This window comes from Medicago sativa, chromosome 7 (genome assembly GCF_051527215.1).
Source record: "Medicago sativa cultivar Bolivia chromosome 7, Bolivia_mono, whole genome shotgun sequence".
Taxonomy (NCBI): Eukaryota; Viridiplantae; Streptophyta; class Magnoliopsida; order Fabales; family Fabaceae; genus Medicago; species Medicago sativa.
In genome coordinates this window covers 52163008-52173632 of record NC_140755.1, presented here as the reverse complement: position 1 = coordinate 52173632, position 10625 = coordinate 52163008, and the positions used below count along the sequence as shown (strand labels likewise).

The 10625-nt window shown below is 33.9% G+C and overlaps 1 protein-coding gene and 1 long non-coding RNA gene across 2 annotated transcripts; one reads left to right on the top strand and one right to left on the bottom strand.

Moving 5' to 3' along the window:
* Positions 1-408: 408 nt before the first annotated feature.
* On the bottom strand, positions 409-1025 carry LOC146906632 (uncharacterized). Its single transcript, XR_015020160.1, has 2 exons — positions 900-1025; positions 409-770 (listed from the first exon to the last, which is right to left on the bottom strand). It is a non-coding gene; the product is annotated as an uncharacterized LOC146906632 (long non-coding RNA).
* Positions 1026-2559: 1534 nt separating this feature from the next.
* On the top strand, positions 2560-8699 carry MC1 (metacaspase 1). Its single transcript, XM_085722885.1, has 5 exons — positions 2560-3037; positions 4193-4526; positions 6236-6356; positions 7987-8205; positions 8410-8699. Exons 1-5 carry the CDS (start codon positions 2680-2682, stop codon positions 8467-8469), a joined length of 1092 nt encoding a protein of 363 aa, XP_085579011.1. The 5' UTR covers positions 2560-2679; the 3' UTR covers positions 8470-8699.
* Positions 8700-10625: the final 1926 nt, after the last annotated feature.

The window sequence follows — 10625 nt, the reverse complement described above, 5'->3', positions numbered from 1 at the left end:
TGTTTAGAATACTTCAGTGATCAGTATCTTCAAACCTTCTTTTGAAGTAACTCTCGATACAGCAGCGTACAATTGTTCATGAGAGAATACGGGTGTTGGAAGATATACGCCAACATTTTTTAAAATCATATGGTGCATCCTAATTTTCAAAGGTCGATTGTGCATATATGCATTTCTGTGGAAATTTATGGCATAAAATTTAATTAATCAGCTTCATTGTTGATATATACAACACGTGTATCTGCATCTGTAAAAATATGTTGCTGATTTAAATTGAAGGACATAGCCTATGTCGACAAACATCAATTTGATTGTGTCTTCTGCATAAAGTGCCTTAAAGTTGGCCTAATTTTTAAAAATAATAAAAAGGTCAAATAGATTCACAAACAAATCATAAGTCATAATAACTAAAAGAATAAATTACTTGAAATGAAATAAACGGGAATTTTGTCTTCACAATCAAACATAATAGAATTTCATAATAGAATAATCATAATAAAAGATACAAAATCATCGCAAAAAAAAAAAGAGATTATCCCAGACATAATTGGTTACATAAACAATGAGCCGACATCCTTATGTAACACTCACTTGTCAGCAGGCTCAAGCTTCACGCAAGCTATTTTTTTTTGGCTTTGTCGATGATGTTGCACCACTATTAAATCATCAGCACCATTACCACTGTTAGATAATCTTTTGCCGCCTGGTTTGTTGGTAGGAGTTGCGACCATGTCAGCATTGCTACTCGAATCAACGCACTTCACTGATTCCTATTGCACAAAAAATAAAAAGTCGACTTAATAGAGCATCTGTACTCTAACTCACCACAAAAATACTCATCTATACTCATCTATATGACTGGATGAACCACAAAAATACTCATCTATACTCTAACTCACCAAAGTTGGGGGAACGTTTGCTTTGCCATAAGGCCCACCTGTCCATGCAGCAAAGATAGCAATGTTAATTTTAAACATTATAGATTATTATTTCCAGCCAAAACGCCATAAATGTAAGAAACTACTTGAAGGCTTTTCAAACCTTAATGTAAGAAGCCTTGATATAGAGCAATACTTTGTATTTGTAAAAAAGGCAACTGAATGAAAGAACTAATTTATATAGCTGGCTGAAAGTATTGAATACTTATTTGTGGAGAATAATTATTTATGCCGTATGAATATCTCAATAGAAACAAACTACCAACCAGATTATTGAAACACGCATAAGAATGAAATAACAACCAAGCTGAGCATTGGATGTATATATAAGCAAATAATTGAGGTGAAGTATTCGGTGCACCTGCATGGGAAAACAAAGAAATGGGCTATGTGGGGAGGTGTGTAGTTTTCATGTGGTTTATCAATAGACAAAATTAATTGCACTACATTTTACAAAAAAATAGGAGGAAGCAGCCAGCCGTCCAAATATATAGGTCTGTTTATTGCTATGATTTTTGAATTTCAATTAGTTGTCTCAAAACCTGGTTGGTCAATTGTGTGGTTGGAATACTTGGGTAGTGTGCACCTCTATACTCCAATAAATTATTTTGAAATTCAAACTAAAATGCCAATGGGAGGGAAAAAATTTTAGGGTTAAAGTGATTAACAATTAATGCAATAGAATTAGAGGGAAAAAAATTAGGTTAAATGATGGGAAGACCTAATAAGCTTTAAGAGTAAGTGATGAACCTATTTTTCTACTTGCAACCTAGAAACTTCAATAAATTTAAAATTGAATTATTCAATGTATGTTTTAGTGGAATAAAACTTGATTGCCGTTGTTGTCGAATGTTTTAGTGTAGAATTGATTTTAGTTGAAACTAAAATTTATAGCTTTGACTTATACAATTGATTTTAACTTTAAATTTATAGTTCAATTCACTTTACGTAAATATATCCAAAAATAAACCACTTTAAATTCAATTTAGTTTTAGCCATAACCAATTATGCAAAATCAATTCATTTAGATCAATTCTTGACTTGGTAGAACCAAACACACGCTTAACGGCTTAAGCATTCTTCAAGACTATTTTTTTCATCACAATATTTGTTATAATTATTTTTTTTGTCAAATAACTTACTAACTATAAATTCATCATATATATATATATATATATATATATGAATAAATAGAGAATATAGAGTTTAAACCCCGACCTAATCCTACGTATAAAATGTGATGTCTTTATCAACTATATATATGAATTTTTTACAAAATTTACAATGTAAAACTTTTCAAAAGGTCTTCCATTCTAGGATTCGTTCAAACACACTGGTACTTCTTATAGGATTCGTTCAAACACACTGGTACTTCTTAGCTGTTAAGGTTGATTCCTAGAATTGTCTATTTAAAAATGGGAAAATAAATTGGCAACGCCTCCTTTAAAAATATATGTAAAAATAAAAAATATGCTTTTGACTCAAATTAATCACCTAAAAGCCTAAACTGTGATTATATAAGTTGGGGCCGGCCGTCTACCTGAAGGTCAAAATCCCTTAAAAGCGTATATTCTAGAAAAGTAAAGAATGAATAAATAAAAAGCGCGTTAAGCAATCAATCAATATTCCGCGTCTCATCTTTCTTCAACTTCACCCAACAACTCCATATCCCTTCTCCTCAATTCATCATTCACTCCGCCTCAAAATTCCAATTCTACCCCTACTCTCTTTCCCCACAACGATGTACAGCAACGTCCTCGTGAACTGCTCCAACTGCCACACCCCCTTACAACTCCCTCCCGGCGCCGCATCAATCCGCTGCGCACTCTGTCAAGCCATCACTCTCGTCGCCGACCCACGCGCTCTCCCTCCTCAACCCGCATCTTCCCCTTACGCGCCTCCACCTCCTTCCCCTTACAACCACGCTCCGCCTGGTCCCTTACCTAACGTTCACGGCCGTAAAAAGGCCGTGATCGTCGGTATCTCGTATAAATTCTCCCGTCATGAACTTAAGGGTTGCATCAATGACGCTAAATGCATGCGTTACCTTCTTATCAATAAATACAATTTTCCTGATTCTTCCATTATTATGCTCACTGGTAAGCTCTCGATCCTTCTTTGATCGATGACTTCTCAAGAAAGTAATCACTTTTTTTTTTTGTAATTTTTGTGGTTAGTTTCGTTTAGGTTAATTCTGTGTTTGGGATCTGCTAGCATTGACACTTCTGATCGGAATGCATGCCCCGTGTGTCTGACACGTGTTAATGTCTGACACAGGCACATGTGATTAAATTGAATTATGTCATGACACAGACACATATGATTAAATTGAATTATGTCATTCTCTACACTTCTGATCGGAATGCATGTCCTATGTGTCTGACACGTGTTAATGTCTGACACAGACACATATGATTAAATTGAATTATATCATTCTCTCAAATTATTATTAGTGTTGACTTGTTAGAGTATGTGTTGTGTTCGGTGTGCGTGTCTGCGTCTGTGCATTAGTTACAATTGAGTTTGAAATTAAGTTACTCATGCTTGAGTGTTTTCATGTTTTACCTTCAACAAAATTATAAGAGTGTATCAATATACTCTACATTATCGTTGTTATTCCAAAGTGATCTATGGAATTTCAAAATATTAATGAGGTTTGTTGCTCGATCTAGATGTGTAATCGAATGCATTGACTTATTATTCACTTGGTTTAAATTGCATTGCTGACTTTGCTAACTTTATGTCACTATAGTCTTTGCTAATACCCATGGAGGGAGTAGTGTCATTAAAATATTAATGTTTGTTTTGAAATGTTAATGATGTGGACTAGGTTGATATGATTATACAATTTCAGGGATCAAATTGAGTATTTGAATCGTATTTATTTGTTCTATAACAAAATTGAAACATTTGGTTGAGTAAATACCAATTTTAGTTCCTAAGAATATTTCAATTGAATATAATCCCTCAGAAAAAATGTTTTCAAATAGAGCCATCAAAATTACCCACTTAGGATGCATTTATTCCTAACATAAATTTAAACACCCAAAACAATCAATGACAGGTGGATTAATGTGTCTTGATTATGTAATTACTATGTAATTCTGAGAAACTATTTGTGGTCTTTATTCTGGAGGACTAAACTAGATTCCACATTTTTTATAAGAGACTAAAATTAATATTTACCCTTTTAGTTTTGTAACATGAGGGTTAGATGGCAATTTGTTTATCCTCTTTTGAATTTCAAAATGCAGAAGAAGAAGACCCTCATGGCCCCAAATTTCCAAACAAGCACAACATCAGGATGGCAATGTTTTGGCTTGCACAAGGATGTCAACCTGGAGACTCCCTTGTTTTTCATTATTCTGGTCATGGATCCCAGCAAAGGAACTATAATGGTGAAGAAGCTGATGGTTTTGATGAAACTATATGTCCTTTAGATTTTGAAACACAGGGTATGATAGTTGATGATGAGATCAATGCAACGCTTGTAAGACCTCTTCCTCATGGGGTTAGGCTGCATGCACTAATTGATGCCTGTCATAGTGGCACTGTCATGGATTTGCCATTTCTTTGCAGAATGACCAGGTTACCTTCTTCAGATAGTGTCTAGTTTCTAATTGTATGGCTTAACAGTTATGATTTTGTTTTGTTGACTTTAGCACCATGATGTTTGATAAACAATTTTTGATTATGCGTTAACACTGGATCTAACAGAAAAAATAAATATTTAACTAAAAAATTTAGTGATTCATGTTTGCTGAATCGTTCCCATGATTGATCCATTAACCAAACTGTTACGTCATGTAACATTGTTATTTATCAATACACCCTTTTCACCTTTGAAGTTTAATAATGTCAAGAGGATCAAACATGCAATGGCATATTGCAGGGCTTGATGGAAAGATACAAAATGAAATAAAACATCAATGACGGGGCACCAAGAAAGTTAACGGGATAGTACTAGTGTCCAAAGGTTCTTAGAAAACCAAAGAAACTGAAAGAAAATGTAGTGAAGCATATGAGTGCAGAGTAAGAGACAAAAGTGTGTTATCTGAATTTGGATTGAATTTGGATTGTTCATCCTGATTAACTCTGACATAGGTTTCTTACATTTGTAGTCTGACCTTAATTCAACTATCTTTTATTGCCCCCACCTTCATTCTAATTCATTCTGATTAACAATGTTATTAAAGCTAAGCTGTAACCTGATACCACTACCAAATCTGATTATAAAGCTAAATACAAGCAGTCAAGCATAATTGTGCTTATCATGAAAGATAATACTACAATTTTTGGATCCCTTGGCGATCTCAATCATACTCTGGAATGCAATATGGTGAGATCACACTGGATCCCCACGTTTTCACCTAAGATTGGTGAGATTGCATGGTCCCAATACGCCTAACCAAAAGTGGGATATTCGTCGTCCCAGTTGTTGAAACATGAAAACTAAATGATGTTTTAGGACCTTCAACCCTATTTGAAGCATTTCTTCACAACAAAAACAGTCACTCTGACTCTTTTGTGGTAGTGTTTCACAGTTTGTCATATTAAAGTTATTATTTTAGTTTAGTGTGTAGTGATTTAAAGGTTTTTTCCTTCTTATTTATGCTATTTTGTCCGTGTGTGTGTGTAGGGTCTTACAGTCCGTATTATAATCTCATGATTTACAATTTTATTCCCATTTCTCATCCTAGGCAAGATTTTAATTTTGACTACCTTGGTGCATGTAATCTGACATGGAGAAAATCCTACCAAAGAAACGAGTTTAAATTATATATGCTTGACCACTAAAGAGTATATATGATGTTGGATAACAATTGATGTATTGGCTCATAATGTTTAACAAAAGAGCTGGCACAATGGTTTGCACCAAGTGTTGATTATGTCTATACCTTCTCAATTTGCATGTCCCAAAGCCAATTCTTCAATATATGCCTGCCTTTGTGGGTAATGCAAACTAGTTGTGTCTGTAGGATTATATTCTAAAGTTATGGGAATACAAGTTCATAATAAGATCTGATACAGATAGTGTCTATTGAGCTATGTGACTGAGGGATATGCTCATCAATTGTTCTAATTTTCTTATTTGCTTTATCTGCATTTGTTCATTCAAAAATAGAGGAAATTTTAATAAACATTTTACATTGTTTTATTTTTTATTCTAGTTATCTCGTAATTATAGTTTTGCTTCATTTGACCATTAAATTTATGTTGTAGTCTATATTTACATAGAATTCATATAGTTCTACTGATATCGTGTATTCACTCTGTTTCAATCTTCTTTCTAACAGTCGTGGACAATATGTATGGGAGGACCATCGCCCTAGGTCAGGTGTGTGGAAGGGATCAAATGGTGGAGAAGTTATATGCTTTAGTGGATGTGATGATCATCAAACTTCTGCAGATACATCTGTAAGTTTAGGATTTGATGTGTAAAAATAATAAATTTAAGACTTCCGCAAAAGGCTAACACAGACAAATAGCAATGCAAATAAATGTAGTTATAGACATGTGTGCATTTTCCAGATCAACTGGCCATTTTGTCGGTACATACACAAATCCATACAAGATTTGCATTTGGACATGAAAAAGTTTAAAATAGCTTTCTTTTCTCTCATTCATTAATAATTGAGAAGTTGGTTGCGCATTCCAAAAACTTATGATGGTCCTCGTGTGTGCGAGAAGCTGTCTCAGGAATATCCTCCACTTCCATACAAATTTGATGATACCCCCATTCCTATTTTAATTATAGCTTGGAAATGGTCACTGCACGAACCAATTCATCGAATGCCTCATTGATTGAAGGAATGGGGAATTTATTAGAGACTTAAATTATGTTTAAATCCCTATAAACCACAAAACCTCCAATTGTTGTCCTTTTTCTCCACCAAAATAATGAGACTGAAATTAGGACTATTGCTAGGCCTTATTATGCCCCCTTTCAGCATATCACAACTAGTTTCTCAATTTCACCATCTTAAATAAAATGAAGATTCTTACGGTACTTTACATTTGGATTTGTAGCTCCCTCCCTTTAATACAATAGTATAATCTTACCTTCTCTGAGGTAGGCGTTGCTATCCTTAAAACACATCAATTTCTTGCAAACTCACTTGGACTTCCTTAGTTACTTGACCTCCTCTGAATTTGCTTTTTGTACCACATTCTATGATAGATTCTCTTTCCTCGTCTTGCAGTTCCTTAATGATCGTCCTTGTTGAAATATTTCCTTTGCATAAAGTGGGATCCCCTTGATTTTGTATTTGAACTTTCCTTCATATTCCCAAGATTCTCTAACCATTTGATTCCAAGCTCTATATCTTCTCCATCAAATGGGAATACATAAAAATATTCCTTGAAGGCCAGTTTCTGTAGCTACAACTCAAGCTTTTTGCAAACTCTTTGAGTGTCTGCCCACTTCACACCTTAACCAAGGAGATGATGAATTTCACTATATTGATAGTTGTTAATTGTTATGGCCTATAAGATAGTTTTTTGCACACATTAGTGTCATTACGATTTTTTGGTTATGCATTTTTGCCTTTTGCATGCACTGTCACCTTTCCAGTAATTGATAAACAAGACAAATAAAGTTGTGTTAAGACTTTTTCATAAAATGTTCTACACTGAGTGGCAAGAGAGTGAATACTTACCTTGCTTCTCTCTATAATAATGGGAGGTTGACCCATGTAACTCAACTGCATAGTATTGGCAGGTATGTAGCCAATGCATGTGCTATATTTTGCATAGAAATGTGGGATCAATTGAGACATAAAGATCACCTGGGAACCACATATTAGGAGTTCCTACATTGTGAATGACTTAGGATGAAGCGAATTTCTAAATTATTCACACTCATGCATGTCTCTTAACTTGTGTCTCCACACTTGTACTAGTGCAACTGATTTTGGAAATCCATACTTGCTTGTGATACCTTTATTTGTGCTGTTATTTATCTGTATTTATCCTTTTGCTTAAATATCTTATTTATACAAATCAGAGACATGTTGTCTGACAATATGATTGCTATCACCGTAAACAGGCACTATCAAAAATTACATCAACTGGAGCCATGACGTTTTGCTTCATCCAAGCTGTAGAGCGCTCTGGTCCAGGGGCCACATATGGCACCATTCTTACTTCAATGCGCAGTGCCATAAAAAATGCTGGTAGCGGTGGTAGTGGGGGTGGCGATGTGGTAACCTCTCTTGTTTCCATGCTTTTGACTGGAGGTAGTCTTACCACTGGTGGGCTGAGACAGGTAAATATACACTTTAAATTGTCTGATCATTTTGCAGATCCAAAGTTTGAGCTGTTTCCTTTCTATGAAATGCTCAATGATCTTCACTCATTAGTTCACCACTTACAGTTCTTTACAAGTTTTGTGAGTATGGAGAGGTTCTTAATTTTGATCTGACTTCTGGTACTTATTGTTTTCCCATGTCCTTCCCTTTTGTTTCAACAGGAACCGCAGTTAACAGCTTGCGAAGCATTCGACGTGTATAGAAAACCTTTCTCATTATGATAGTATTCTTTATACTTCAATTTGTTTTCCTTTGTGCTGCCCTTGTACATGAATTTATTTGGTTATCATGTATTGATTACTATGATAGGTTAAAATTATAAGTAGGTGGGGTTCTAATTTATTTGGTTATCGCCAAGGACGTCTGGTTGACTTTATGTCTGGATTTTAGAATGCATTTGTTCGTAATAATGAGTAGTTGTCGGTATGATCCTTCTACTATATTTTGCTAATTCATCTCACTCAGCTCATACCGTGATTTGAATTTCACATTTAGAGGCGAGGGTCACAAGAACCCTAATTGTTTAAATTTGTTACATTTGACGTGGTTATGCCGTGGTACCAAATTAACTAATGACTAGAATTAGACCCACATGATGCGTGGGATAGCTTAAGATTTTGTGTATTTTATTACTTTACATTTATATATTGTGCATCTAATTTTAGAATTCTAAACTATAATTGATAGACCTACAATAATTGTGATGGCAAATTGAGCCGAGTTCAACCACCAAAATCCGTCAATTCCATTCTTATTGCAATGATAATATTATTCCAAACAAACAGAATATATATTATATTATTCCGAAATTTCATATGTTCCTAAGGTTAAGATTAAATTGTACTTCCTCTTTTTTCCCTTATTGAGTGTCGGTTGAAAGAGTGACTGAGCATAAATTAGAGGTAAGCTCACATGTATATATGAAGACAAAATAAGACACACAAATAGCAATGATAATGGCATCAACCAAAATTTTAATTCCATTTAAGTATTCTATGTAGTTTTATATGTTTATTTCTTCCCACCTGTGTCACGCAAAATTCCAAAGTTTAATACATAAGAAACATGTAAATGAGAAAACAAATACCAAATGGAATAACATCAATACATAATTTGGTCGTGCTTCCTATCTTTCCCTTCATTTGTTAGGGGAATCGGAATTTGGTGGGTCCCATTGAATTCAAAGTCCTTTCCTTCATCACCCCATCCCATTGCATCAAACACTGTGTTAGTTTCTAAAAGAAAAAGAAAATAGCTCTTCTAACTTCAAAAATGGTTATTTTTTCAACTGGCGTTAGTCTAAGATCTTGAAAAGTGACCAACGTTAGTTAACTAAATGCAAAAGACAATTGAAAACATGTAGCTATGATTTGCTCACAATATGATGCAGCTGCTGCGGGATCATAGGATTAATACAGCTGTTTCTTAATAGTAGAATTTTAGGTGTTTAAGTTTCAATATATTGTGTAACAAAAAGTTTATCATACAATATCATAGTATAAAGTTCACAACTTTTTTATTTAATAAATTTTAATGACTAAATTGCTTGATCTTACAACTTCAAGGACTAAAATGATGATTTACTCTATTATAAAATTACAAAGTGTAATGAGAAAAATTCAAATCCTACCTAGAATAAAGATAAAGTATTTTTTTAGAGTCTATAAAGTGACATCTTCACTTCACTAGTCGATTTTGTAAAGATAAGTTAGACCCAATATAAAATATATAAGTAATATGATATTAGAGTCTATCAATTAAGGGTCACTCATCAAGCTTTTTAGCTTGGTGCGAGGGAGTGTTATAGAATAGAGATAAGGCATAAAATTGGTTTATATAAAAAAAGTAAATTTTTTTCCCACTTCATCATAAGTCATGTGATTTGTCTAAATTTTGAAATTCTAACGTGCAAAAAACAACCTTTTTTACACCTATGTATTTTAAAATCTGGACAAAATATAAGGATTTGAGAAAAGCTGGGGTGGAAAAAGAAACAGACAAAAAAAGATATTATCATATCATTGTACACGTCAATTTTTAAGAATTAGGCATAGTATAAAATCCTAAAACACTTTTTATTTGAGAATAGAAACCCTAGATCTCCTCTAAAAAATAAACCCTAGATCGCTTAGTTTTCAACTCACGCTTCAGTTTATAGCTAAGGTAACGTATTTTTGTTTCGTTTTTTTTTTTTTTTTACTTATCTGTAGTTTTGACATGATCATCTTTTAAGCTGATTCGTTTTCATTGTAAGATCATGGCAAAAAATAATGAAGGATTTGCCGTTGGAATAGACCTTTGGGACTACATATTCTTGTGTTGCTGTGTGGCAAGAACAACATAGTAGAGTTGAGATTATTCACAATGATCAAGGCAA

Excerpts from the sequence above, each read along its gene's own strand:
- MC1 (XM_085722885.1), top strand. The coding sequence starts at position 2,680 with ATGTACAGCAACGTCCTCGTGAACTGCTCCAACTGCCACACCCCCTTA. Across the intron at positions 6,357-7,986 it reads AAACTTCTGCAGATACATCT|GCACTATCAAAAATTACATC; the intron begins GTAAGTTTAGGA and ends CACCGTAAACAG. Across the intron at positions 8,206-8,409 it reads CCACTGGTGGGCTGAGACAG|GAACCGCAGTTAACAGCTTG; the intron begins GTAAATATACAC and ends TTGTTTCAACAG.